Source organism: Ranitomeya imitator, chromosome 5, assembly GCF_032444005.1.
Source record: "Ranitomeya imitator isolate aRanImi1 chromosome 5, aRanImi1.pri, whole genome shotgun sequence".
In the NCBI taxonomy this organism is placed as follows: domain Eukaryota; kingdom Metazoa; phylum Chordata; class Amphibia; order Anura; family Dendrobatidae; genus Ranitomeya; species Ranitomeya imitator.
The window spans coordinates 701,249,481-701,274,060 of record NC_091286.1 but is presented as its reverse complement, the minus strand read 5'-3'; the positions used below and the strand labels follow the sequence as shown (position 1 = coordinate 701,274,060).

Genomic DNA, 24,580 nt, shown 5'->3' with positions numbered 1-24,580 from the left:
GACTTGAATTTGGTTCTCACACCACAACTAAACTCCCCATTCAAACCCTGGGATTCAGCTTGTATCAGGTTAAATCTCTCTCAATACCTGTAGGGTTAGTGATCTTCAAACACTATCAATAGGTCTTCCATTTACTCAGCTTCTTGAAGACAGAGTCGTGTTAAAACCGGACCCGGCCTACCTCCCCAAGATAGGCTGTAGGTTGTACAGAAATCATGACATTTTCCATAAGGGTGCTAGGATTTACACAAAAGAATGGAAGGAAGGACAGATTTCCACAGTCCGAATGTCAAGGGAATTTTTGAGGGTTACATATTCACCACAAAATCCTGCAAGAGATGCTAGTCACACTTAGGTTCCTTTCAGGGTCCCAAGGAAGGTTGAAAAGCCTCCAAGAGCACCTTAGCTAGACGGATTAGGAGAACCATCACAACATACTCTGCAGGTCACCAATCCATTCCAGGGGGCCTCACGCCTCCTTTTACTAGGGCTGTTTCAACCTCCTGAGCGTGGAGAGCAAATTTTCCTATTGAACAGATATGTTTGCAGATGCAGCTTCAGGTTGCATACCATCGCAGTGGTATCAGATTCAGGTAAAGCCTGGAGCGATTTCAGGTTCATGTACCACCAAAGTGGTTTCAAGCTCATGTACTGCCGGAGCGGTTTCAGGCTCAAAGTACAGATACAAATCGGACTGGAACAGGTACTAGAACAGAAGCAGGTTCAGAGACCTGACAACAGGCTTTCAGCTAGTAGACTGCCAAAACTCAATTGTTGCTCAGGCACCCCCTACAGGTGGAGGTGCTTTAAGTACTAAGTGCCTTCCAGCTATTGGCTGGGGACATATAGGATTTCGTGCTCTCTTTAAGACACCAGGAGAGCGCACAAGCCGCCTAAGCTACAGTGGATCACATACTGATCTTTATTGGGGATCGATCAAGTAGTGTCGCATTAAAAAAAAATTGAATTGTTCTTTTGATATGTATAAAAACTACTAAAGGGATGTGTAACAATAATGTCGGTGTCCCAGCATGTTCCCTCATCCTCCTCCCGACAGGGATGCTGACATGCTCACTGACCCAGCTGCTCGGTGGTGTCTCTGTTCCCTGCTACCGCTTCCTGGTCTTTTGGGCCTGTGTACACCGCGCAGGTGTCCCAGCAGCATTTAGTGCCCACTCTCCCCGATTCTTAAAGGTGCCGCGTGCAGTGTGACTCTGCCCCAAGCAAATAGCTCGGTGGCATCTTTAGTGTTAGTTTATGTTTGTCCCTGCTAGTTAGAACCTGAACCAGTTGTTGATTCCACTTAGTCTGAACCTGTTGTGAATTCTGCTTTTGGGCTCCCTCCGGTGGTTGTAGGTGGTAATGCAGTTGTCCCTGGCTTGCAGTCGTGGTCAGGTGTATCTGCTGATTGCAGTTCTGACTGGGGTATTTAGGTGTGCAGGATTCATTAGTCTGGGCCTGTTGTCCATGGTTTTTTGGAGGTTTTGGATCTCTTTCTGGTTCCTCCTGCCTTGCTGCCAATTCAGCAAAGATAAGTGTCTGGTTTTTGTTTCTGTGGCACACATGCTGTGTGCTAAATTATTTCAGTGCTATTCATTTGTTTTTTCTTGTCCAGCTTAGATTGTGTCTGTATTTTCTCAGTCTTGTTGGATTCTCTGGAGTTTCAGATATACGTGGAACACGTCTTTAGTTAGATGGTGGAAATTTTGTACTATTTGCTGTGGATATTTTTGGAAGGGTTTTAATACTGACCGCTTAGTATTCTGTCTTATACTTTCATTTTTAGCTAGAGTGGCCTCTTTTGCTAAAATCCTGTTTTCTGCCTGCGTGTGTCTTTCCTCTACTACTCACAGTCAATATTCGTGGGGGGCTGCCTATCCTTTGGGGTTTCTGCTCTGAGGCAAGGTAGATTTCCTATTTCTATCTATAGGGGTATTTAGTCCTCTGGCGGTGTCGAGGTGTCTAGGTTTTGTTAGGCACACCCCACGGCTACTTCTAGTTGCGGTGTTAGTATAGGATTTGCGGTCAGTATAGTTTCCACCTACTCCAGAGAAAGATTCATGCGGCTCCAAGGTCACCGGATCATAACAGAACCTGAACCTGAACCATTTTTTTGCTAGTACCTGTGTCCATTCTGTCAAATGTTCCAGGATCAGCACTGTCGGTACCTGCACCAGTGTCCGTCCTGTCAATTTTCCAGGATTTGCACTACCAGAACCTGTATCTGAATCCTGTCCTGCCACAGTAACAGGGACTACCTTTGGAGTGGAATCTGTAGGACACCTGCAGCTCAAGTCTAGCTCCACCATCAGGAGATCTAGCAAAACCAGGTGGTCGCTTAGCCATGCCCCTACAAGGGTAAGCCCGGACCGTGGCTCAGAGAGCCCATGTACAGGCCATGGACCCCGCTAATCCCAAGACCTCTTCCTCCTCAGAAGTGCAATTGATTCGTCAGGGAGATCAGCAGGAAATTTTTTTGTCCTATATGCAGACTGTGAATACTGATTTGAATGCCCTGACCACTGCTGCTTCTGCCGCTCCAGCCCAAGTTGCAGCAGCCTCAGCAGAGTACTCAGCCTTATGTACCTGGAGCAGTTCCTTTCCACTATAAGGCTTTGTGCACACGTCAGGATTTCTGGCAGAAATTTTTCTGATAAAACCGGACATTTCTGCCAGAAATCCGCATGCATTTTTTTGCGTTTTTTTTGCATTTTGATGCGTATTTTGCTTGCTTTTGATGCAAAAAACGCAAAAAAACCCGCAAAATTAATGAACATGCTGCTTTTTTTTACCGCAATGCGTTTTTTTCGCGGAAAAAAAACGCATCATGTGCACAAAAATTGCAGAATGCATTCTAAATGATAGGATGCATATGTCTGCGGTTTCTAATGCGGTTTTATCGCGAAAAAATGCGGAAAAACCTGAACGAGTGCACATACCCTTAACCCCGAATGTATCTGTATCATGTGGAATGTGGAGGCAACCGGATGTTTAGACTGTCTATCTCTACTCTGGTTTGTTGGGAAATTTCTTGCAGCAAGCTGTTGTGGATCGGTATCAGATTCTTGTTCAGCGCCTCCAGAGTCCCTTGACTGTGTCTTCTGTTGAGGGAAAGGCCCTATCCAAAGTCACTCAAGTTATTACATAGCAGGTGATGAATTGGATAGGAATGCTGCACATGAAAAAAATTGTTTTTTACGGGCTGCATAGTATGCTGCACCCACTACTCCTGGGTCTTCCATGGATGTTTACTGATGAACCCGTCCTAGACTGGGGATCTGGTGAGGTGCTTCATTGGGGGCAGTCCTGTCATGAGAGATGGACAGTCCTGTCATGAGAGATGCTCAGTCGAGCCACCCATGATGTCAGGTCTGCCATCTGCTTGTTGGTCATGTGCTGACGTTTTCAATGGGAAGAAAGCAAAGACGTTGCCTCCGAACAGACCATATGATGGTCCTTTTGACCAGCCTCTGGGATTCTCTCCTCCCTTGAAGACGTATTATCCAGTACTCCGAATTAAAGATGAACCAGGAGAAGGTATCTTTAATTCTTTCCCTAGAATAAGTCTTCTCTTCTTCTCCTGTGCTCCTGAGGCCTAAAGGTAAAGACTTGTTTCTGGTGGTCTGTAAAGAATTCAGCCTTGAAGAGAAATCGGGGTTCATTGGCCTGTTTCCAGAATTTTCACCCCCTCAAGAATGTATCATCCCGGACACCGAATTGAAGATGGACCAGAGGAAGGCATCTTTAATTCTTTTCGTTAAACAGGTTCTCTCTTCTGCTCCTTGGGCCAGAAGGTCTAGAGGTCTGGAGAGGATTTAAAGAGAGATCGTGGAAATTCAAGAAGTATATTTGTGCCCCACTTCTTCTACAAGGGTTTTGTGAGCTTGATGAAGAGGGGGCGTAAGTGAAGGTACGGTAGCGCTAATGCCGGCATTCCGAAGCCACTCCAGTGGTACCAGAACCTGAAGCCGCACCGGTGGTACCTGAACCAATACCAGTGTCCATCTTGTCAAGTGTTTAAAAATCTGCATTGCCAGAAACTGTTTCTGAATCTTGTCCTGCCAGTGACTCCGAGTCCATGTTTGTGACTGCTCTTCTAACCCTTGGGTTCAACTGCCTTAGTAAGGGGCTCTAGCGAAAATCAGGTGGCCGCTTAGCCATGCCCCTTCAAGGATAAACCCGGACCGTGGCGCAGAGGGTCCACGATCCACGTGCTTGACAGTGTCCTCTCATGCTTTGAAAACAACTGATGCGATTGGAGAAACTCCTCTTTTTCTCCTGCAGATTTCCTGTCCTTGAAGGGCGGATCCTCTCTCTCTGGTGTTCCGTCGTTGGTTCTCGTTATCGATATGTAATTAACATCTTTTCCTATCAGTCAAGTCATCACCCATAAGAAAGATAACTGGAAGCCCCATCACTGCACAGGAAGACTCGAGCAAAATAAGACAACTCACACTTCCTCCTTCCTTTGAATAGAGGACCCCTTGAGCATATGACTGGAGCAACCATGAATCATGTAACATCCTAGGGGTGTTTCAAAACAACCTCTAGTAGGGGTTGCGGTAAGTATACTGGCCTATTTGAGCCTTATGATCATTAACTTTGAGGTGTCTAGATATCTTAGCTCCAGTACCTGCCCCATGGTTCGGTTTTTAGCCTGCTGCCTCGTGGTTAGAGTGTGTTTAGGCTTGCTGCTTCTGCCTTGAATGGCTTGCCTTTTGCCATGAGTCTTGTGGTTTGGCTTTGGTTAGCTTTTTTGCTTCAGGGTTAAGTTTACCTTTAGGTCATGGGGCTTGACTTTGGTTAGCTTGGGTATGGTGGGGCTCAGTGCCTTATAGCTTGGTATGGCCATCTATGTCTTGATGGACTATGGTTTCATGATGTGACGGGCTTGGCTCTGGCATTTTATTTTCTGTCTTCAGATTTTTTTTTACCACTCAGAGAATATCAAAATGTAGATATTAATGGTCTGTTTTACTTCTACAAGACATTAAAGAGTAGGCCAGACATCCTTGCACTTCCATATTTTGTCCATGCCCACCACGGTTGCATGCTCCAGTGTTATCCGATTTTTGTTGTGCTGCCATTGTGATTCATGATGGACCTAAGAAAAATAAAGCTGTCACCACTTTTATTTCTTCATACTGATCTTTATATGGACTTCCGCATTGTTAGTAGTGAGGCTTTTGGTCTCCGGCAAAATCCCATCTTCTCGCTTTCTTCTGCTATAGTATTAGGTTCTTCACGTCATTCTCACTTTCTGTCACCAGGGTTGTATCATCTGCATATCAGGTTGTTGCTGGTTCTTTGGCTTATTTTTACCTGAACACTTGAATGGAATACATATTTATTGAAAAAAGCACTTAAAGGTACAACAATGAGGAATTAGGAGGAGGAGGAGGAAGGAAAAAAAATGAATGATAAATCTGCTCCATAGTCCCAGTTCCCGAAGGTGGAGTGAACAGAGGTTTCAGCTATGAGATCTCTATACTGCCCCGTAGTAGATTACCAGGTATATCAGTGTCATAAATTTAAACCCATAAGACACTTCCAGAAGGGAGAAAGAGCTGACACTTTAAACTCCTTTTGAAGTAGAACTACACATTGAACAGCTACGATTTTTTAGACATAGGGAGAGAGAAAGTAATTAAAACAAGGGAAATGGAGAGAGATAATGCTTTAGCCTCTTTTGAAGCAGAGGCCACCTGCAGTATCCAGGTAATTAAACAGGAAACATCTTCTCTGAAAACCACATACCAAAATGAGATCTATTTACACAGAGGTAACTCTTGTTCTCATCAAAGCATCTTTTTTTAGACACTCCGTCTCCGATGACCAGATATGAATATTGGGATTTGCAGTGATCTGATATTTAGGGAAGATACATTTGCAGCATAGTGAAGGGAAGGACGTGACACATTCTATCACATCGCTTTGGGGCGGTCCAACTTAGTAATGGTCAAATAGATGATGTGAACAAAACCATGTTTGATCTCCATGCAATGGTAAAATCATGATAAGAAGTATAACGTCAATATCTATTGGCTGGGACCTTCAGAGGCGAAGATATCCTGGAAGTTGGGGATCTTAATAAATTCCAGCAGACCCAGCACATCCCACAATACACCCAACACATGAGGTCATCAAGGGGAGGTGTGTGGGAGCAACTTTAAGCTAATATAAAGCAGTAGTTGCGTTTGGGTCCTTTGTCAGTCCTTGGCAAACATTGTTCACTGTGGCTTCTGTCTGTTTATTTTATCAGAGTGCTTCCCTCCACTAAGCTCTGAGCCATTTCCGTGACATCAAGTTTATTAATTCTTTTTAGTTATTCCGTTTTATTGAATATATCTTATTCTGTTGTGGCCATTTTGTATCATCTTTCTATATATATTTATAAACACTGCCTATCTTTCTGAATTACATATATTACATTCAATAGTTCTCTTCCTCTTGCTCTGTGAACCGCACCCCTGAAGCCATACGCTACCTGTAATGGGTGTCCAATCGGCCTGTATAAAAAATTGGTAGTGGGAGCTAGCAGTTATTTGCTATTGTGGAGTTGGCAGTAACCATACAGGGGGATATACATATATTCCAGGCATTGGAATTACAGGTGTATATACTATATATTGATATATACAGTTATGCTCAAAAGTTTACATATCCTTGTAAAAGTTTTGCTTTCTTGCCCTTCTTTCAGAGAATATGAATGATAACACCAAAACCTTTTCTCCACTCATGGTTAGTGGTTCGGTGAAACCATTTATTGTCAGACTACTGTGTTTTTTCTTTTTAAATCATAATGATGACCCAAAACATCCAAATGACCCTGATCAAAAGTTCACATACCCCATTTCTTAATACCGTGTATTGCCCCCTCTTACATCAATGACAGCTTGAAGTCTTTTGTGGTAGTTGTGGATGAGGTTATTTTCTCCGATGGTAAAGCTGCCCACTCTTCTTGGCAAAAAGCCTCCAGTTCCTGTAAATTCCTGGGCTGTCTAGCATGAACTGCGCGCTTAAGATCTCCCCAGAGTGGCTCAATGATACTGAGGTCAGGAGACTGAGATGGCCACTCCAGAACCTTCACTTTGTTCTGCTGTAGACAATGGCAGGTCAACTTGGTCTTGTGTTTTGTATCGTTGTCATGTTGGAACATCCAAGTACGTCCCATGTGCAGCTTCCAGGATGATGATTGCAAATTTGCCTCCAGAATTAGATGGTAACATGTTGCATTCATCTTTCCTTCAATTTTGACCAAGTTTCCTGTGCATTTGCCACATCCCCAAAACATCAGCGATCCACCTTCGTGCTTTACAGTAGGAATGGTGTTCCTTTCATCATAGGCCTTGTTGCCCACTCTCCAAATGTAATGTTTATAGTTGTAGCCAAAAAGTTCAATTTTGGTCTCATCACTTCAAATTACCTTGTTCCAGAAGTTTTGAGGCTTGTCTCTGTGCTATTTTGCGTATTGTAGGGGAGATACTTTGTGGCATTTGCGCAGTAATGGCTTTCTTCTGGTGACTCGACCATGCAGCCCATTTTTCTTCAATTGCCTCCTTATTGTGCATCTTGAAACAGCCACACCGCTAGTTTTTAGAGAGTCCAGTGTTTCAGCTGATGTTATTTGTGGGTTTTTCTTTTCATCCTGAACAATTTTTCTGGCAGTTGTGAATGACAATTTTGTTGGTCTACCTGACCGTGGTTTTGTTTTTACAGACCCCCTGATTTTCCATTTGTTAATCACAGTGTGAACGCTGCTGACTGGCATTATCAATTCCTTGTATATCTTTTTGCATCCCTTTCCTGTTTTATACAGTTCAACTACCTTTTACCTCAGAACTGTCGACTATTCTTTTGCTTTCCCCATGACTCACAATCCTGAAAAATCAGTGGCTGGATGAAAGATGCAAGAGTCTGTCTGGATCCCAGAAACTCACTCAGCTTTCATGCACACACGGGTTACAAGCAAACAGGTCACAGGTGAGGATGTTACCTTTAGTAGCCATTCACACCCATTTGTGACAACTTCCGTGCATGTTATCAGGCCAAAATCACCAGGGTATGTGAACTTTTGATCAGTCATTTGGATGTTTTGGGTTGTCATTCTGATTTAAAAAGAGAAAACACAGTAGTTTGACAATAAATAGCTTCACCCAACCACTAACCATGAGTGGAGAGAAAGTTTTGGTGTTATCATTCATATTCTCTGAAAAAAAGGCCAAGAAAGCAAAAATTCTGCCGGAGTATGTAAACTTTTGAGCACAACTGTATGTATACTGTGAGTTCTCCAATAACCGGCCTAGTAGTGTAAGCTGCCTCAACCTTGTCCACTTGTCAGACAATTGCATAATTGTCCTGATGATTGGAGGCAGTTTAAGTTGCGTTCCCGTAACAACTGATGGCAGCGGTGGTATCTGGGTGATCTCTCCGGTGTCATCTGTGACAAAGTGGTAACAGTGGTGGGCTCTGTGTGACCCCCTCGGCTGTGTATCCATGACAACTTGTGGCAGCGGTGGGATCAGCGTGCCCCCACCGGCTGTGTATCATTGACAGTCAGTATATCTGGCGCTTAAAGAGACATTACAAGTTTTCAAAATCTGTAAACTCTTCTTTATATACAATAACAACAGATAAAGCCAAATGTTTCTGAACAAACTTCTATACGGTCGCCATCTTGTCTCCTCCGTGGTCCGAGGATATTACACACTGATGAAATACTCCTTCAGGGGGCTGAGAAGATGGCGGATGACCGGGACGCTCCAGGACCGGCCCAAGACTTTCTGCCTGGAGCTGAGACTCATCTGACCGACATCTGTGTAATGAGGGGGGAACCCGAAGACCCTGCGGAGAATGAAGAGAAGATTACTTGATTTACAGTGTTTTCAAGGGTCTGTGAGTAATTTTTTAGTGGATTTACTTCAAAACCCCCTGGAAAACTCTTCCATTTCGTTTTTATGGGAAATCCACTATGATGTTCATATAAATAGGTTTTTTTTCTGAAAACTTAAAAAAAATGCTTTGGAGAACAAAATAATTCACATATCTGTACTTTAAGGTGGATCTTGAAGACGCTGTCCAATCAAAAAGATCCAAAAAACACTCTTCAGAAGAAGAAAAGAAATTGTGTGAAACTAATGGGATCATCTAAAGTAGCACCTTCACGTGTTATTGTTGGGGGCCCAACAACGGGCTACTTCTCACTTTCTTGGTGCCCTTTTATATTTTGAGAGTAAATATCAGAATCCCTAGTGATATGGAGGGATGCAGAAATTAATGCTTCACTGGAGGTGAGGACTTAAGGATTGGTGAGGTCCACCGAGATGGGGAATGGATAGGTGTTTGAGGGCCACGGTGTCCTTTGTTCTCTGTGGGACTACCGGAGATGGAGAGAGTTGTAGTCGGTTATTTATGGCAAGCTCATAGAAAAAGAATGGGGTCGTGGCTTCCCGCACATGTACAACCATCCATTCCAAAACCTTGTCTTTGGGATTGGTAGGACCCCACCGATCAACTTTAAATGTTGTGGGGAAACCCTACGACAGCTTCCCTGGTGGTCAAGTGCACTGGAAGAGTTAATGCCTTTAGTAATTTCATTTTAGAGGCAATATTGTTATTAATATCCCTAGTGGTCTAGTGTACTCAAGCTCCCTGGTGGCCTAGTGTATTTCAGGGGTAATGGCTACACTAGTGGTGATCTAGTGCACTTCTGGAAATGTTAGCACGCCTGATGGTCTAGTCTACTCTAGGGGTTAATTTCAGCATCCCCGGTGGTCTAGTGTATGGCAAGAGTTACTGATTGTGCTCCTGGTAATTTAGTGTACTAGAGACATTATTGATAACATCCCTGGTGTCTGGCGTGCTGGAAGGGTAATGGCTGTTTTCCTGGTGGTCCTTTAAGTCTTGGAACTAATGTAGGCATCCCTGATGTACCGGTGTGCTTGAGATGTTTGCATCCTTGGTGGTCTTGTGTACTGTAGGGGGTAAGTCTGCATTTGTGGTGGTTGAAGCTTTTGAAGGGGTTAATGTCTGCTTTCCTGGTGGTCTGGGGTGCTGGTGCGTTTACTATTAGCATCCCTGGTATTCTTAAGAGGTTAATGACTATGTCCCTGGTGGCCCGGGGCAGTGAAGAGTGATATTTCTTGTTCTTCTTATTTGAAGCCTATGACCTTCCATGTTGTTTTTTTACCATTTACATCCAAAGCTGCTAAAGATGTCAATACAAAGCAGCAGAACTGTGAATGCAGCTCTGGCTGTGACCGGAGCACGGGACGTAATATCAGGCATGGTCAGTAGAAGACTAAGTGTATGGTGACCTGATCCCATCGCCTACAGGTGAAGGCTCGGGGGCAGATTACATTACCTCTCCATCTCCGTGCACCACAAGACGTCCTCCTCGCCGTTCATGGTCACCGGGTATTCGCGGTCTTTCCCCTGGCGCATGGAGTAACGGTTCGTTGTGATTGTGCAGATCTTCGCGAACTGGCAGAGATAGTGATTGGGGCACATAATCATCCTTACAGAATATCATACACCAGATCCACCCTGTGCACCTACGGTCACCACCAAATTTGCCCCAATGCATGGAGGATTCTCATTTTTACTGCTCCTTTAATTTTACCTTTAAGGCGGCAGTGTGCAGGACGAGTATTTATATTGCCTCCACTTCCTGTACCAAATAATGAACTCGAAACCCCCCCAACTTTTTAGGGTACGATTGAAAACACAAATACTCCTTTCCGAGGAGAGGGACAGAATGTCTGGGAGCTACATGAGCAGCGCAAAGTTTTTGGTCCCACCCCCGAGTACGCCCCTTAGTCACACCCATTTGTCATTTCTTTCTACCCTGGCAGGAGGAGATGTCACATGGGTGGTGGCAGTGAGGGGTGTTCGGCCCATGGCTGCAGGGCGTAGACCCAACTCTTGGTCTCCCACTTAGATACGACACTTGGATCAAAAATCGTCCGTGTGTCTGATTTTTTTCTGTGCACAATTCAGTTCCAGAAAAAAAAATCGTCTGTGTGAACAGCACCATAGAATATCATGGGAACAAGTGTGAAAATGACAGATCGCAGTCGTCCGAGAAAATCGGTGCAGGAGCCCTAAAAGTAAGAAATCAGGAGCTTTGGAACCTCGATACTGGAGCCAGTTTGCCCTATGGCAGCAGTGTGGAGAAGGCGCCAATGTCTTCTTCTAACCAAACATTACGTGATTCAGCCCAGGGGGATTTTTTTCTTCCACTTTCAGCTCACCGGCTGGTACCGGCAGAGATCAGACGTCACTTACAGTTTATGGCGCGGAGCTTCACATCCCGCCACTGGTGGAGGTGCACACGGCCGATCGGTGGTGGGCGGCACTAGATGTCGGACCTCCACTGATCTGATATTGATGACTCATCCCAAGTATATGTCATCAATTTCAGAAGTCCGGAACACTATACCGCCACTCCAGATCATTTGCTAAATTCTAGTAGTTATTTCTTAGAATACCACCAGACTGGGGGATCGAGGTGGATCACTGATCCTTACTCTATTCTGCATTGTTGTGATATTAATAATCCATCAATGTGAATAGCTTCTCTCATTTCCTCCAGCTTCCCATCACTTCTCACCTTTGCAATTCTTCCCGGCTCTAAACAGTCCTGGAGCGTTGTCTTGTCTTCTGCTGTAACCACCAGAGGCCTGGAACGACAGACGGGTTAGTACAGTGCATACAACGGTGCGTATACGGTATGTACACAGGGCATACAACGGTGCGGCAGGAAGAACCGAACCAAAAGGTCAAAACTTCAGAAATGATTCATTCTCACTTTATGACAAGGCTGCAAGTTTACAGCAATTCTAGCAAAATATGGAATTATGTATGTAGCATCCGACTCTGGGGCATCGTCACCATGTCAGATCAAAGCAACTGCTACCACTAACGATCCACAAAATTAGGAAACATGGAACCAAATATTGGACTGTTTGGACATCATGTCACTCTCCGCAAGGAGAAACGATACTTCTTGGATCCATATATGACCCCAGTTCAGTGCCCATATAATAGTGCCATACATGGTCTGAATGATACTGCCATACAGTCTCCAAATAATGCTGCCAGTTAGTGTCCACATAAAGGTGCCAAACATTTCCCACCCAATACCGCCAGTCAATAAGCAAATAAAAAGCACATTTAGTGTCTAAATAATACTGTGGTATATAATCATGATTCATGGTGAAGTCCCCGATAAACTGGTGCCGATTATTAACTTGATAGAATTACATCACAACTTTCAAGTCTATGATTCTTATAATACAACCATGACAATATTCTGCTGGCCTTGAAGCAGCCCACTGACACTGACACATGGAGGATACACCAAGTCTGGAGATACTATATCCACAGCTGCCCCTGTAGCCATATGTACTGGGGTCCTGTATATAAGCCATGATGGACACTTCCTGTGATGGGATGTTGAAGGCCCTATATGTATCTTAACAGAGGGGTTCCCTGCTGTCGGAGAGGTTGGTGTCCGAGTCTGCAGTTGTAAAAATAGAGGCACACCATACCACAAGTAGGCAGCTGAGCCCGCCTAGGGCATGGACCCTCCATCACCAGCTTATTATTGCCTACGAAACACAACATGGGACAATGGTTCCCCACATAAAAACAGCACAATTACATTTCCTGTAATTATCGGCATCCTGTACACTAATCATTTTTTGGAACTTGGCCACAGCTCTCCTCACTCTTATATCAGTATTATAACAGAAACGTTTATTTCTGGAGATCAGACAGTCATTTCATTGTGTAAAATCCATTGTGGGTGAAGATAAGTTGTCAATATCTGACGACATCTCCACAATGCAATCATCACTGCACTGAAGACTATAAAAGTTACTACCAGCCGCTGCTGCTTAAAATAGTTCTCGAGAACTCAGTATTAGTGTGTGGACCTGTCTTGTACTTCAAGCTTAGATGCAATTGGCAGAGTCTCCTACATGAATCTCAGGATGCCACAGCAGGCGATACATTGACGACGTTTTTTTTTTTTTACAGATCTGTGTTACTAACCTGTTTATACCAGGGAGGTTACTCCAGAAGTATCTGGTGCGATGAGCCGCAGATACTGTGCTGGCGTCAATCTTCACTGGGTTCATCTGGAAGAAGAAAACCTTACTTAATGAGCATTTCGACCCTGATTTATGTGGGGAATGTAGAATGGAGCAAATCAGTGGGCAAGACTCAAATACAGTGTAATATTACATCATACATACGGTGGTGACATCTTAGTACTGCTGACGCTGTGCGCACAGTATTGTATTTCACAATCAGGACGTACTCAAAATCTGGATTCCATACAGCCCCAGGGGTTAAAGTTTTGCTCCACATGTGAACATTACATTAGAATGTATAACTGGATATTGCACAATCTGTTATTATGCACTACCTTGCTTCACTTACATCATACCGTTATACTCTAATCACATACGGAGCTGCATTTAGAATTGTAATTCTTTTCCATTTCTGGACCTCTCAGCTTGGGATCTAACTGGAGTATGACAAATTAAATTTATATACAACTCTGACCCCTAACCACTGCAACATTTTCTTAATGACAAGGAAATTTGTAAACACTTAGATTCCTTGGTCACTATTAGTTATGGCATCTAAGGGGTTGACCATCGTGGATCTGAGTTACATCCAATCCCGGCTGGTGTAAGCCTTGCTATCTAACACAGCTGTAGGGCCATATATTTACAGTTATCAGCAGAAAACCTCTTCGAGTAGTAGCAATGAAGTTAACTGCGCCCCGGCGATTGCTTCTCACCTCCAGATGCTGGGATATCGTTCTCTTGAAATTGTTTTCCATGGAGGCGACATTTTCAAATATCCAGAAGAATGGTCGATCTTCACCAGGCTGCGGCTTGATTATGTGCAACAAACGGGTGAAGTCAAAGAAGAGTGGTCCGGTGCCCCCTGGTGAAGGCAACACATACCGGTCAGATACAGTCGAGGATAGTCCTACACATCTACTGTCCTAAAGAAAGAACAGAATTATAATCCAACGATCGACTTACCATACAGACCTTTCCGCAAGGGATTGACCACAGATAGGTCATTACATGGACTTCCACCAATCAGTAGATCGAAAGGACCCCACTCCTCGATCTGCAGAAACATCCATTATAAAGTCTCAGCAGAATTGTGTGAAATAATAGATTATTAGGTGACGTTTTCTCTTTTTCATATGATCATAATGTAGTAATCTCCTCATTATCTGGTGGTATTATATAGCGATCATCCTTAATCACCAGGTATGGAGCAGGCACATTTCTGTGTAGGCTCCCTCTATATAGGTACACAAATAGTAAATGATGTTTTGATCTTTTTATATATAAGTTTTCCAAGAGATCAGGAGGAGGCGAGAATACCGCACTGTCATAAACAGCAGTCAACAAGTGTCTCTAATCACTAGGATCGGTCTTCACGATTAGCCGATCCTCCCTCTGCCATGCGATGTAGGGACACGGGGCAGAGGAAGACTAGATAGGAGATTTGCTTGTACTTTCCCACATTTTTCTGTTACAGGAATAAAGAATAGTACACTGTGACACCATCTCAGATATCATCAATCATTTTGTTTTTACGGTGGCTCCATGTGTGTGCAGTCAATGGAAGCATCTCTTAGAAAGGAAGAAGACGGGAACTCTAGCGCCATCTACTTTAAGTAACAATTCCAAAAGTCAATATCCACCTATGAGGAGCTGGCCACGGACTAAAGACTACTTGACCAATGCATGGAGAGCGGAGTTCACGGATCTATGGGATGCAGACTCTTCCAGCACAGAGCACCGGTTGCATCAATATTATTGTGTTTTATTAGATATTTTCTTGCTGTGTTTTATTACAGATTTGCTTGCTCGTCAGTTCATCCTCAGGAATCAATGTTTCCATTCAGTGACAGTAAGCAGAGGAAGACAAGCAGACTAGATCTTATGTATACATAAGGTCAAACCCAAGAGTAGTAATCAAGGAACTCAGTCATTCCATTGTTCGCGCAAGCGGAAGTTCCATTGTGTGGATGTGGATTGTAGACCCAACGGAGCCGTCACTGCAGGGGGTCTCACATGCAGTCCTAGGTGAAGGGCTTCTGGAAAATTCTTCATTCTTTGAGCTAAAAGCAAATTTTTAAGGGAGAGGAAGAAAAAGAAGCCACATGTTTGGTCAGGCAGTTGGAAGAGTGACTTCCAATGGAGAGTATCGAGAATGGTGTCTTGGAGCACATAGATGGATGATCTATGGAGTTGGAGATCGGTTGTTGGCTGGCGGGGTATCCATGAGCTACGGTCGTGATATCCATCGTCTGAAGGGACCTAGGCTGTGACTGAACACTATACCGCCTGGAGATACCAAAAAGGGGGCAGTGGAACTACCGATCCCCGGTTGGAAACTTGTGGACTGAGGACATTGTATTTTGGCCATCTACCTGGATTTGGTGTAAAACCAAAGAATAAAGCATAGCTGCATCGTTAACCTTCCAATGTGACTATTTCCACCCACAACCTCAGATCTTCACACCACCCTTTATTGGGGCTGTCCCCTTTCAAAATCAATTTTTCTTATAAAATAGCTTTTTATGATTAAAATACCTAATTTAGCTTTACACATCCTTCCCAGCTCCGGCACCGAGTCTCCACCGCTGCACCCGATGTCTGCACCGCTATAACCAGTGCAACCAGCAGTCACTATCTGCAGCGCTGTCAACATGACGTCAGTGGTGCAGACAACAACAGAAACTGGCAGCAGCGGCAAGGAGTCCGTGCTGGACCAGGGGAGGGGGAGTAATTCTCTTTTTTTTTTAGAAATGAAGGGGAACTTATAGGAAAATCCACAGAGGGTGCGACTGCAACCGTGCAGGAGGGAGGCCGCCGACACCAGCTAATATTTCAGCTCGATGTATGACTGAGGAGGCGCAGGAAGGTGAAATGCATTGTAGCAAAGAGGCCCGCTGGTCCCTGTACTGCAATATTCCTGGCATTGCACGGCAGGGACGTCATGTGCTGCCCGTCGCTTGCACTCTGAAGTCATCTGCCGGCTTCTGCACCTGCTACAGACGAGAACGACATGCGTTGTGGGAGTGGGAGAAGGTTAGTAAGAAAAATGTTATGCGCTAAAACAGAGCGGCAGAATGGGAGGACATATATACCAGGATGGGGACATATATACCAGGATAGAAGATATATACCAGGACTGACCAAGGAAGGAAAGCATATATACCAGTATGAGCCCAGGTTGGCGGAAATATATACCAGGATTGGGGACATATGCACAGTAATTGTCCGAGAATGGGGGAGATATATACCAGGATGGGCCCAGGGTGAGGGACATATATACCAGGTTGGGGGCATATATACCAGGATGGTGTCCAGGGTGAGGGACATATATGTCAGGATGGGGATTAGCAGATTCAAGATACCTTACGTTTTTTGTGATCGGTGATGACTGTGACCGGGTGAACTGCCTCCTCCAAAAAATGATGCCACTCCTCAAATAGCCAAAGTTCCCTATCATCTACATCATAGTTTCTTGCGGCCAACGACCACTTTTTGGAGAAGAAGGCACATAGATGCCATATACTAAGTGACTACCCTTGAGACAATACAGCCCCGACCTCCACCTCCGAAGCATCAACCTCAACAATAAATAGTTGAGAAGCCTCGGGTTTGATGAGTAGCGGCACAGTGGAAAAATATCTCTTCAAAGAAGAGCACAGTCAGACCACTGAGAGGAGTCTGCACCTTTTCTAGTCATGTCTGTGAGGAGTCTGACACTAGATGAGAAGTTTCAACTAAATTTCCGGTGATAGTTTGCAAACCCCAAAAAGCATTGTAATGCTTTCAGATTTTCTGGGAGGTTCCATTCCAGGACCTTATCAGGATCCATATGGAAACCTGCAGTTGACACTAGAAAACCTAAGAACTGAACTTCTTGTATGGCATATACACACTTCTCCAACTTGGCATACAGTTTATTATCCCGTGGAACCTGGTACACTTGCCTGACATGCACCTGATGAGACTTGAGATCAGGAGAGCAGATCAAAATATCGTCAAGATACACTACTACAAATCTACCCACGAGGTGACGGAAGATGTCATTAACGGAATGTTGGAACACAGAGGGAGCATTAGTCAAATCAAAAGGTTTTCATAATGCTCTTTTGGGGTGTTAAAAGCAGTCTTCCACTCTTCCCCCTTCTTAATCAGATTACTGGCTTCCCTGAGATGAAACTTTGAGAACCATTTTGCCCAAATAATCTGATTGAACAAATCAGGTATGAGTGGTAGGGGACATGGGTCCTGGCCATAATCCATTTTTACTCAAGAAAGTCTAAACAGGGACTCAGGCCTCCATCTTTCTTCATAACGAAGAAGAACCCAGGCGAAGATGAGGGTCTAATGTGTCCCTTGGAAACACTCGTAGAAATATAGTCTTTCATGGCCTGTCTCTCAGGGCCTGGAAGATTATATAATCTGGTCTTGGGCAACTTTGCTCCCGGAAGCAAGTCTACAGGACAGTGATACACATGATGGGGAGGAAGTTGTTGACACCGCTTCCCAGAGAACACCTCCTCAAAATCAGCCAGAAAAGAAGGAATGGTTTTAGTGGAGACATTAGAGATAATTGAACCTAGGCAATTATTCTTGGAAAAATCACTCCACTTAATTATCTATCTGGCCTGATAGTCTATGACCGGATTATGGTTAGTCAATCAGGGAAGACCCAACACAATAGGAGTACTGAGACCTTCCAGAAGATAACAAGAAAGCAGCTCCCTGTGACGAGACCCTACACGAACGGTCACAGTATACACTAAACGAAGGGTCGCTTTATACACTACATGAAGGCTCACTTTATACAGTACTTGAAGGGTCACTTTATACACTACATGGAAGGTCACTTTATATGCTACACGAAGGGTCAGTTTATACACTACACGGGGAGTCACTTTATACACTACATGAAGGGTCACTTTATACACTACATGAAGGGTCACTTTATACACTACACGGGGGGTCACTTTATACACTACACGGAGGGTCACTTTATACACTACATGAAGGGTCACTTTATACACTACACGGAGGGTCACTTTATACACTACACGGAGGGTCACTTTATACACTACACGGAGGGTCATTTTATAAACTACACGAAGGGTCACTTTATACACTACACGAAGGGTCACTTTATACACTACATGAAGGGTCACTTTATACACTACACGAAGGGTCACTTTATACACTACACGAAGGGTCACTTTATACACTACATGAAGGGTCACTTTATACACTACACGGAGGGTCACTTCATACACTACCTGTGTAAAGCTTCCCCGACCCAGAGGTGCAGAGTCTATAACAAATATGGGGACGGGCTTCACCAGAGAACTACAGAGAAGACCAAGGTCCTGTGTGACCGAGCGTCCACCACTCTCCAGTAGGATGGATATTATCTCAGTTTTTGTACTTATAATCCCTTCTGCGCATAAGAAATCCTGAGATCCACATACGGAGGAGACATATACACCCAGGGTGTTTTCCTCCACACAAAGTGCGGTTAGAAGTTTCCTGACAGCTTTTTGTGCTTTGGTGAAGGACAGACCCCAGTGAAATGTCTCTTTTGACCACAGCCCCCCACCGTCTTGCGGCTGCCTTATCTGATGTCGCTGACCTGTTTGCGGGTGATGTTCTGCACATCTCCCACATATGTGATCTCTCCCGGGTGACGGCTTCTTCCCACGGCGATGGCGTCCTCGCACACCTCGGAGGCGACATACTGCTTTACTCCTATTCCCAGGGTTTTCAGCACCAGCAGTCCTATGTAACACGGAGAAATGGAAGATGCGCATGCGATCATCAGCTAAGATTTCTGGACTCTATGGATATTTTTCTGCAATGTGTTTTCTGACTTCTCCGCAGGATCTCCATCCTGACCGCCATATGAATGGACAGGTCACTGACCGCCAAGATTCAGAACTTGGCTCTCCTGAAACACTCTGTGCTGCTCATGATCTTGCCCCGTCCACTATGTAGCTATCAGCCTGTGCCCTCACACTAGATCAGCCCCCTTGTCACCTGAAATACTCTGCACTGCTGTGACCGTCTGTCGCTCGGCTCACCTGTAGCAATTCCATCAAAGAGGGACAGCACTCGTATCGGCTTCCTCCTGCTCGCTGGTATCGGGGGATAAAGCACTGGTGGGTCCTGTTAATGCACAGTAAATATTACGCAATGACCGTTAACCCCTCAGCTGCCTTGTGTCGGACCCCGTGACCACCCATGTGCACTCACATAGTCCAGGTTCTGGGTGTTGGACAGCAGACACTCCAGGTGGTTGGCCCAGTCTTCCCGCCTCTGCAGTAAATCATGGACGCTCTCTTCTCTGCACATGTAGCAGTACCAGGGGTCTTGCTTTATAGCCTCCTGAGATGTACCCTGTCCCACCAACAAGTCCACACAGTCCACACAGAAGCACCTGGAACACAAAGGGTTATTGTTATCCGTGTAAGAAGTTAGATATGTGCACATGAGACAAGAGGAATCAGAAGTCTGGAAATCCAGTAAATTAGAAAAATGTAATGATACAGTACCGAGTGTGGCAGGTGGCAGCAAAGTACCTCTTATTATAGCAATTTACAATATTATTATTATTTATTTCTATAGCACCATTAATTCCATGGTGCTGTACATGAGAAGGGGTTACATACAAATTACAAATATCACTTACAGTAAACAAAACTAACAATGATGGACTGATACAGAGGGGCGAGGATCCTGCGCTTGCGGGCTTACATTCTACAGGATTATGGGGAGGGAGACAGTAGGTCGGGGGGTTGCAGCAGCTCCGATGGTGTGAGGTGGCCGTGTGGTCAGTGCAGGGTGTAGGCTTTCTTGAAGAGGTGGGTTTTCAGGTTTCTTTTGAAGGATCCAAAAGTAGTCGATAACCGGACGTGTTGGGGCAGAGAGTTCCAGAGGATGGGGGATATTCGGGAGAAGTCTTGGAGGCGACTGGGTGAGGAGCGAATAAATGTGGAGGAGAGATCGAGGTCTTGGGAGGACCGGAGATCACGTGAGGGAAGATATTGAGAGATTAGTGTGGAAATATACGGAGGAGAAAGGTTATGGATGGCTTTGTAGGTCAGTGTTAGTAATTTAAACTGGATACGCTGGGAAATTGGAAGCCAGTGAAGGGATTTGCAAAGAGGAGAAGCAGAGTCAAGGATGGACTGGAGGGGTGTGAAAGTGTTAGAAGGTAGGCCACAGAGGAGTATGTTGCAGTAGTCGAGGTGGGAGATGATGAGGGCATGCACGAGCATTTTGGTAGAGTGTGGGTTGAGGAAAGGACGGATTCTGGAAGTATTTTTGAGCTGGAGGCGACAAGAGGTGGCGAGAGCTTGGATGTGCGGTTTGCAGGACATGGCAGAGTCAAGGGTTACTCCGAGGCAGCGGATTTTGGGGACAGGGAAAAGTGTGATTTCATTTATTTTGATAGATAGATCAGGTAGGGAAGATTTGTGGGATGGAGGAAAGATAATGAGTTCAGATTTGTCCACATTGAGCTTGAGGAAGCGAGAGGAGAAGAAGGAGGATATGGATGATAGACACTCTGGGATTCTGGAGAGCAGAGAGGTGACATCTGGGCCAGAGAGGTAGATCTGAGTGTCATCGGCATATAGATGGTACTGGAAGCCATGGGACTTTGTGAGTTGTCCCAGGCCGAGTGTATAGATTGAGAAGAGTAAGAGTCCTAGGACAGAGCCTTGGGGGACTCCAACAGAGAGGGGGCGAGATGAAGAGGTAGTATGGGAGTAGGAATCGCTAAATGTGCGGTTGGAAAAGTATGAGGAGATCCAGGATAGGGCGAGGTCTTTGACCCCAAAGGAAGAGAGGATCTGTAGTAGGAGGCAGTGGTCAACTGTGTCGAAGGCAGAGGACAGGTCTAGGAGGAGGAGTATAGAGAATTGTCTGTTAGCTTTGGCTGTAAGTAAGTCGTTAGTAATTTTGGTCAGGGCAGTCTCAGTGGAATGGTGGGGATGGAAGCCAGATTGTAGGTTGTCGAAGAGAGAATTAGATGCAAAGTGAGAGGAAAGTTCAGCGTGGACGTGCTGCTCAAGGAGTTTGGAAGCAAATGGGATCAAAGATATGGGGCGATAGCTGGACATACCGCTAGGGTCAAGGTATGGCTTTTTGAGGATAGGTGTGATTGTGGCATGTTTGAAGGCAGAGGGGAAGGTACCAGAAGTTAGTGAAAGGTTGAAGAGATGGGTTAGGGATGGGATTAGTGTGGTGGTGAGGAGGAGGTGGGATGGGATGGGGTGAAGTGCACAAGTGGTGAGGTGTGATTTGGAGAGAAGATGAGCAAGATCCCCTTAAGTAATTTTGGAGAGTGAAGTTATGGGGTTTGGGCATTGGTCTCTCATACAAAGGGGTTGTGGTGGTTGGACAGCTTGGTCTATCTTATTATTGAAGTGCGTGGCAAAGTCCTCGGCAACGATTAGGGAACCCGGAGGGGGCAGTGGTAGGCGGAGGAGGGAGTTAAAAGTGTTTAACAACTGTTTGGGGTTGTGGGATAAGGAAGATATGAGGGTTGTGAAGTAGGCCTGTTTAGCCGAGGTGAGAGCTGATTTGAATGTGAGTGTTGCTTGTTTGAGTGTAATGATATCATCTTGAATGCATTTTCTTCCAACGCCGTTCTGCAATTCTGGACACTTGCCGAAGCTTTTTAGTGATGTTATTGTGCCAGGGTTGTCTGTTGATAAGTCACACTGCCATGAACGAGAGGGGCAACCTTGTCAATAGCTGATGCGAGAGTGGCAAGGTGGGCAAGATTTCTGGTCTTTATGTTGGGTTGGGAGCGAAAGGACGGGGTAGTAATGGGAGGTATGAGCTGTGGGAAGGAGGAATTATTAGTTGGTTAGAGGGTGCTGGGGTTTGGGGATAGCGAAGGAGAGTGAGGAGTAAGGGAGCCAAAGCTGTTAGAGCATATGTCAGCATGATGATAAGGGATGATAAGGGAAAGAAATGTAGTACAGTTATTAACAGTGGTTAGTCGCACCTCCTGTTCACTTCTGGCTCATTTCTGCTGTCATCCTTCTAGAGACATCCTTCTAGAGACAGACCACGGTCCAGACAGACCTGTGTCTCTGAATTTATAACAGGCTAAGTGCACATGAAATAGGCCAGGTGTGATTAGGAGGGAGTAGCAGCAGGGAGATTGGTCACAGGCACAGGAGGGTTAATTAGAAGTCAAAGGGAAAATGCAAGGGGATATAGATCCAAATGGAAAGATAAGCCAACTGTGTATTGGCATCAAGGAATTATAATGAGAAAACATGCAGGAAGAAAAAAAAGAGTAATAGCAGCCAGCGGACAAACCAGGAATAGCAGGGTGAGGAAGATGAGGAAAGTTGGGTGATGGTGATATGATTGTAGGCTTGTATGTAGGCTTTATTGCCACCTGGTGGCCAGAAGTGGCACTGCCTCCACACTGTATCACCCAGGATCCGTTCTCTGTCCTGTACGAGCAGTATGTGTCCTTCATTATCAGGATTTCTGCACTTCTCTCACCTCCAGCAGCTCCTCCGCCTGCATATTAGAATCTGTTCTCCGGAGATGCAGATACTGCAGTAACTCTGCCGCCCATCCTCTCCTATATGGTACCCCCAGCTCAGGAACCAGCTCTATATGGGGGGCAGAAACAGACAAGTGGTCGGTATACAGGGACTGGGCTCATGCCCTCTGTATATATTGGTCACACAGCCTCCGCATTACTGCAGCCATCTGGACGTGCTGCGATAATTACCGTGCATCTGCTGCACAGCGCCCCAATAAAGAGGGGGTGCAGGGTGGCGACATCCAGACCTCCGCAGGCAATGCAAAAATCTACAAGAAAGAAGAATCTGCGTCATGGCCGGGAGGTCGGCGGGAATTATTTATCAACATTAATCCCACAGCGCATTATTAAATGTCTATTGGTGTCTGTGACCCTCTATAGGGGGCCATCACCCAGGGTCCGGACTCAGCTAGAGCCACTATGACAGATCCTACAGGGGCCATCACCGAGGGTCCGGACACAGCCTGAGTCACAATGACAGATTCCACAGGGGCCATCACCCAGGGTCCGGACTCAGCTAGAGCCACTATGATAGATCTCACAGGGGCCATCACCGAGGGTCCAGACACAGACTGAGCCACCATGACAGATCTGTCATGGTGGCTCTGAGTCCAGACCCTCGGTGATGGCCCCTGTGGGATCTGTCATGGTGGCTCTGGCTGTGTCCGGACCCTCACTGATGGCTCCTATGGGATCTGTCATGGTGGCTCTAGCCGTTTATACCAAGGAAGGATCTGTTTATACCAAGGAAGGTGACGGGCACAAGGGGGCATTCTTTGCGTCTGGAGGAGAGAAGGTTTTTCCACCAACATAGAAGAGGATTCTTTACTGTTAGGGCAGTGAGAATCTGGAATTGCTTGCCTGAGGAGGTGGTGATGGCGAACTCAGTCGAGGGGTTCAAGAGAGGCCTGGATGTCTTCCTGGAGCAGAACAATATTGTATCATACAATTATTAGGTTCTGTAGAAGGACGTAGATCTGGGTATTTATTATGATGGAATATAGGCTGAACTGGATGGACAAATGTCTTTTTTCGGCCTTACTAACTATGTTACTATGTTACTATGTTTCTGGAGCCACCATGACAGATCCCACAGGGGCCTTCACCTAGGGTCCAGACACAGCTAGAGCCACCATGACAGATCCCACAGGGGCCATCACCCAGGGTCCGGACTCAGCTACCCACAGGGGCCATCACCGAGGGTCCGGACACAGCCTGAGCCACCATGACAGATCCCACAGGGGCAGTCACCGAGGGTCCAGACACGGCTAGAGCCACCATGACAGATCCCATAGGGGCGGTCACCGAGGGTGCAGACACAGCTAGAGCCACCATGACAGATCCCATAGGGGCCATCACTGAGGGTCCGGACACAGCCTGAGCCACCATGATAGAGCCCACAGGGGCAGTCACCGAGGGTCCAGACACGGCTAGAGCCACCATGACAGATCCCATAGGGGCGGTCACCGAGGGTCCGGACTCAGCTAGAGCCACCATGACAGATCCTACAGGGGTCATCACCGAGGGTCCGGACTCAGCTAGAGCCACCATGACAGATCCCACAGGGGAGGTCACTGAGGGCCCGGACTTCACTAGAGCCACCATGACAGATCCCACAGGGGCCATCACTGAGGGTCAGGACTCTACTAGAGCCACCATGACAGATCCCATAAGGGCCATCACCGAGGGTCCAGACACGGCTAGAGCCACCATGACAGATCCCATAGGGGCGGTCACCGAGGGTCCAGACACGGCTAGAGCCACCATGACACATCCCATAGGGGCGGTCACCGAGGGTCCGGATTCAGCTAGAGCCACCATGACAGATCTCACAGGGGCGGTCACCGAGGTGCAGACATGGCTAGAGCCACCATGACAGATCCCATAGGGGCGGTCACCGAGGGTCCGGACTAAGCTA

General features: G+C 45.8%; 1 protein-coding gene across 1 annotated transcript in view; it reads right to left on the bottom strand.

Moving 5' to 3' along the window:
* The window catches only part of LOC138637962 (DNA (cytosine-5)-methyltransferase 3A-like), a 51,121-nt gene extending 26,833 nt beyond the window's left edge, over positions 1 to 24,288 (bottom strand). The window contains exons 1-12 of the mRNA XM_069726884.1: positions 23,844 to 24,288; positions 22,852 to 22,931; positions 22,617 to 22,729; positions 19,341 to 19,524; positions 19,169 to 19,253; positions 18,721 to 18,866; positions 14,064 to 14,154; positions 13,814 to 13,962; positions 13,057 to 13,142; positions 11,612 to 11,681; positions 10,364 to 10,482; positions 8,711 to 8,844 (exon numbers count right to left, since the gene is read on the bottom strand). Coding sequence (XP_069582985.1) covers positions 8,711 to 8,844; positions 10,364 to 10,482; positions 11,612 to 11,681; positions 13,057 to 13,142; positions 13,814 to 13,962; positions 14,064 to 14,154; positions 18,721 to 18,866; positions 19,169 to 19,253; positions 19,341 to 19,524; positions 22,617 to 22,729; positions 22,852 to 22,931; positions 23,844 to 24,288 — 1,702 coding nt within the window. The remainder of the gene's footprint in view (positions 1 to 8,710; positions 8,845 to 10,363; positions 10,483 to 11,611; positions 11,682 to 13,056; positions 13,143 to 13,813; positions 13,963 to 14,063; positions 14,155 to 18,720; positions 18,867 to 19,168; positions 19,254 to 19,340; positions 19,525 to 22,616; positions 22,730 to 22,851; positions 22,932 to 23,843) is intronic.
* Positions 24,289 to 24,580: the final 292 nt, after the last annotated feature.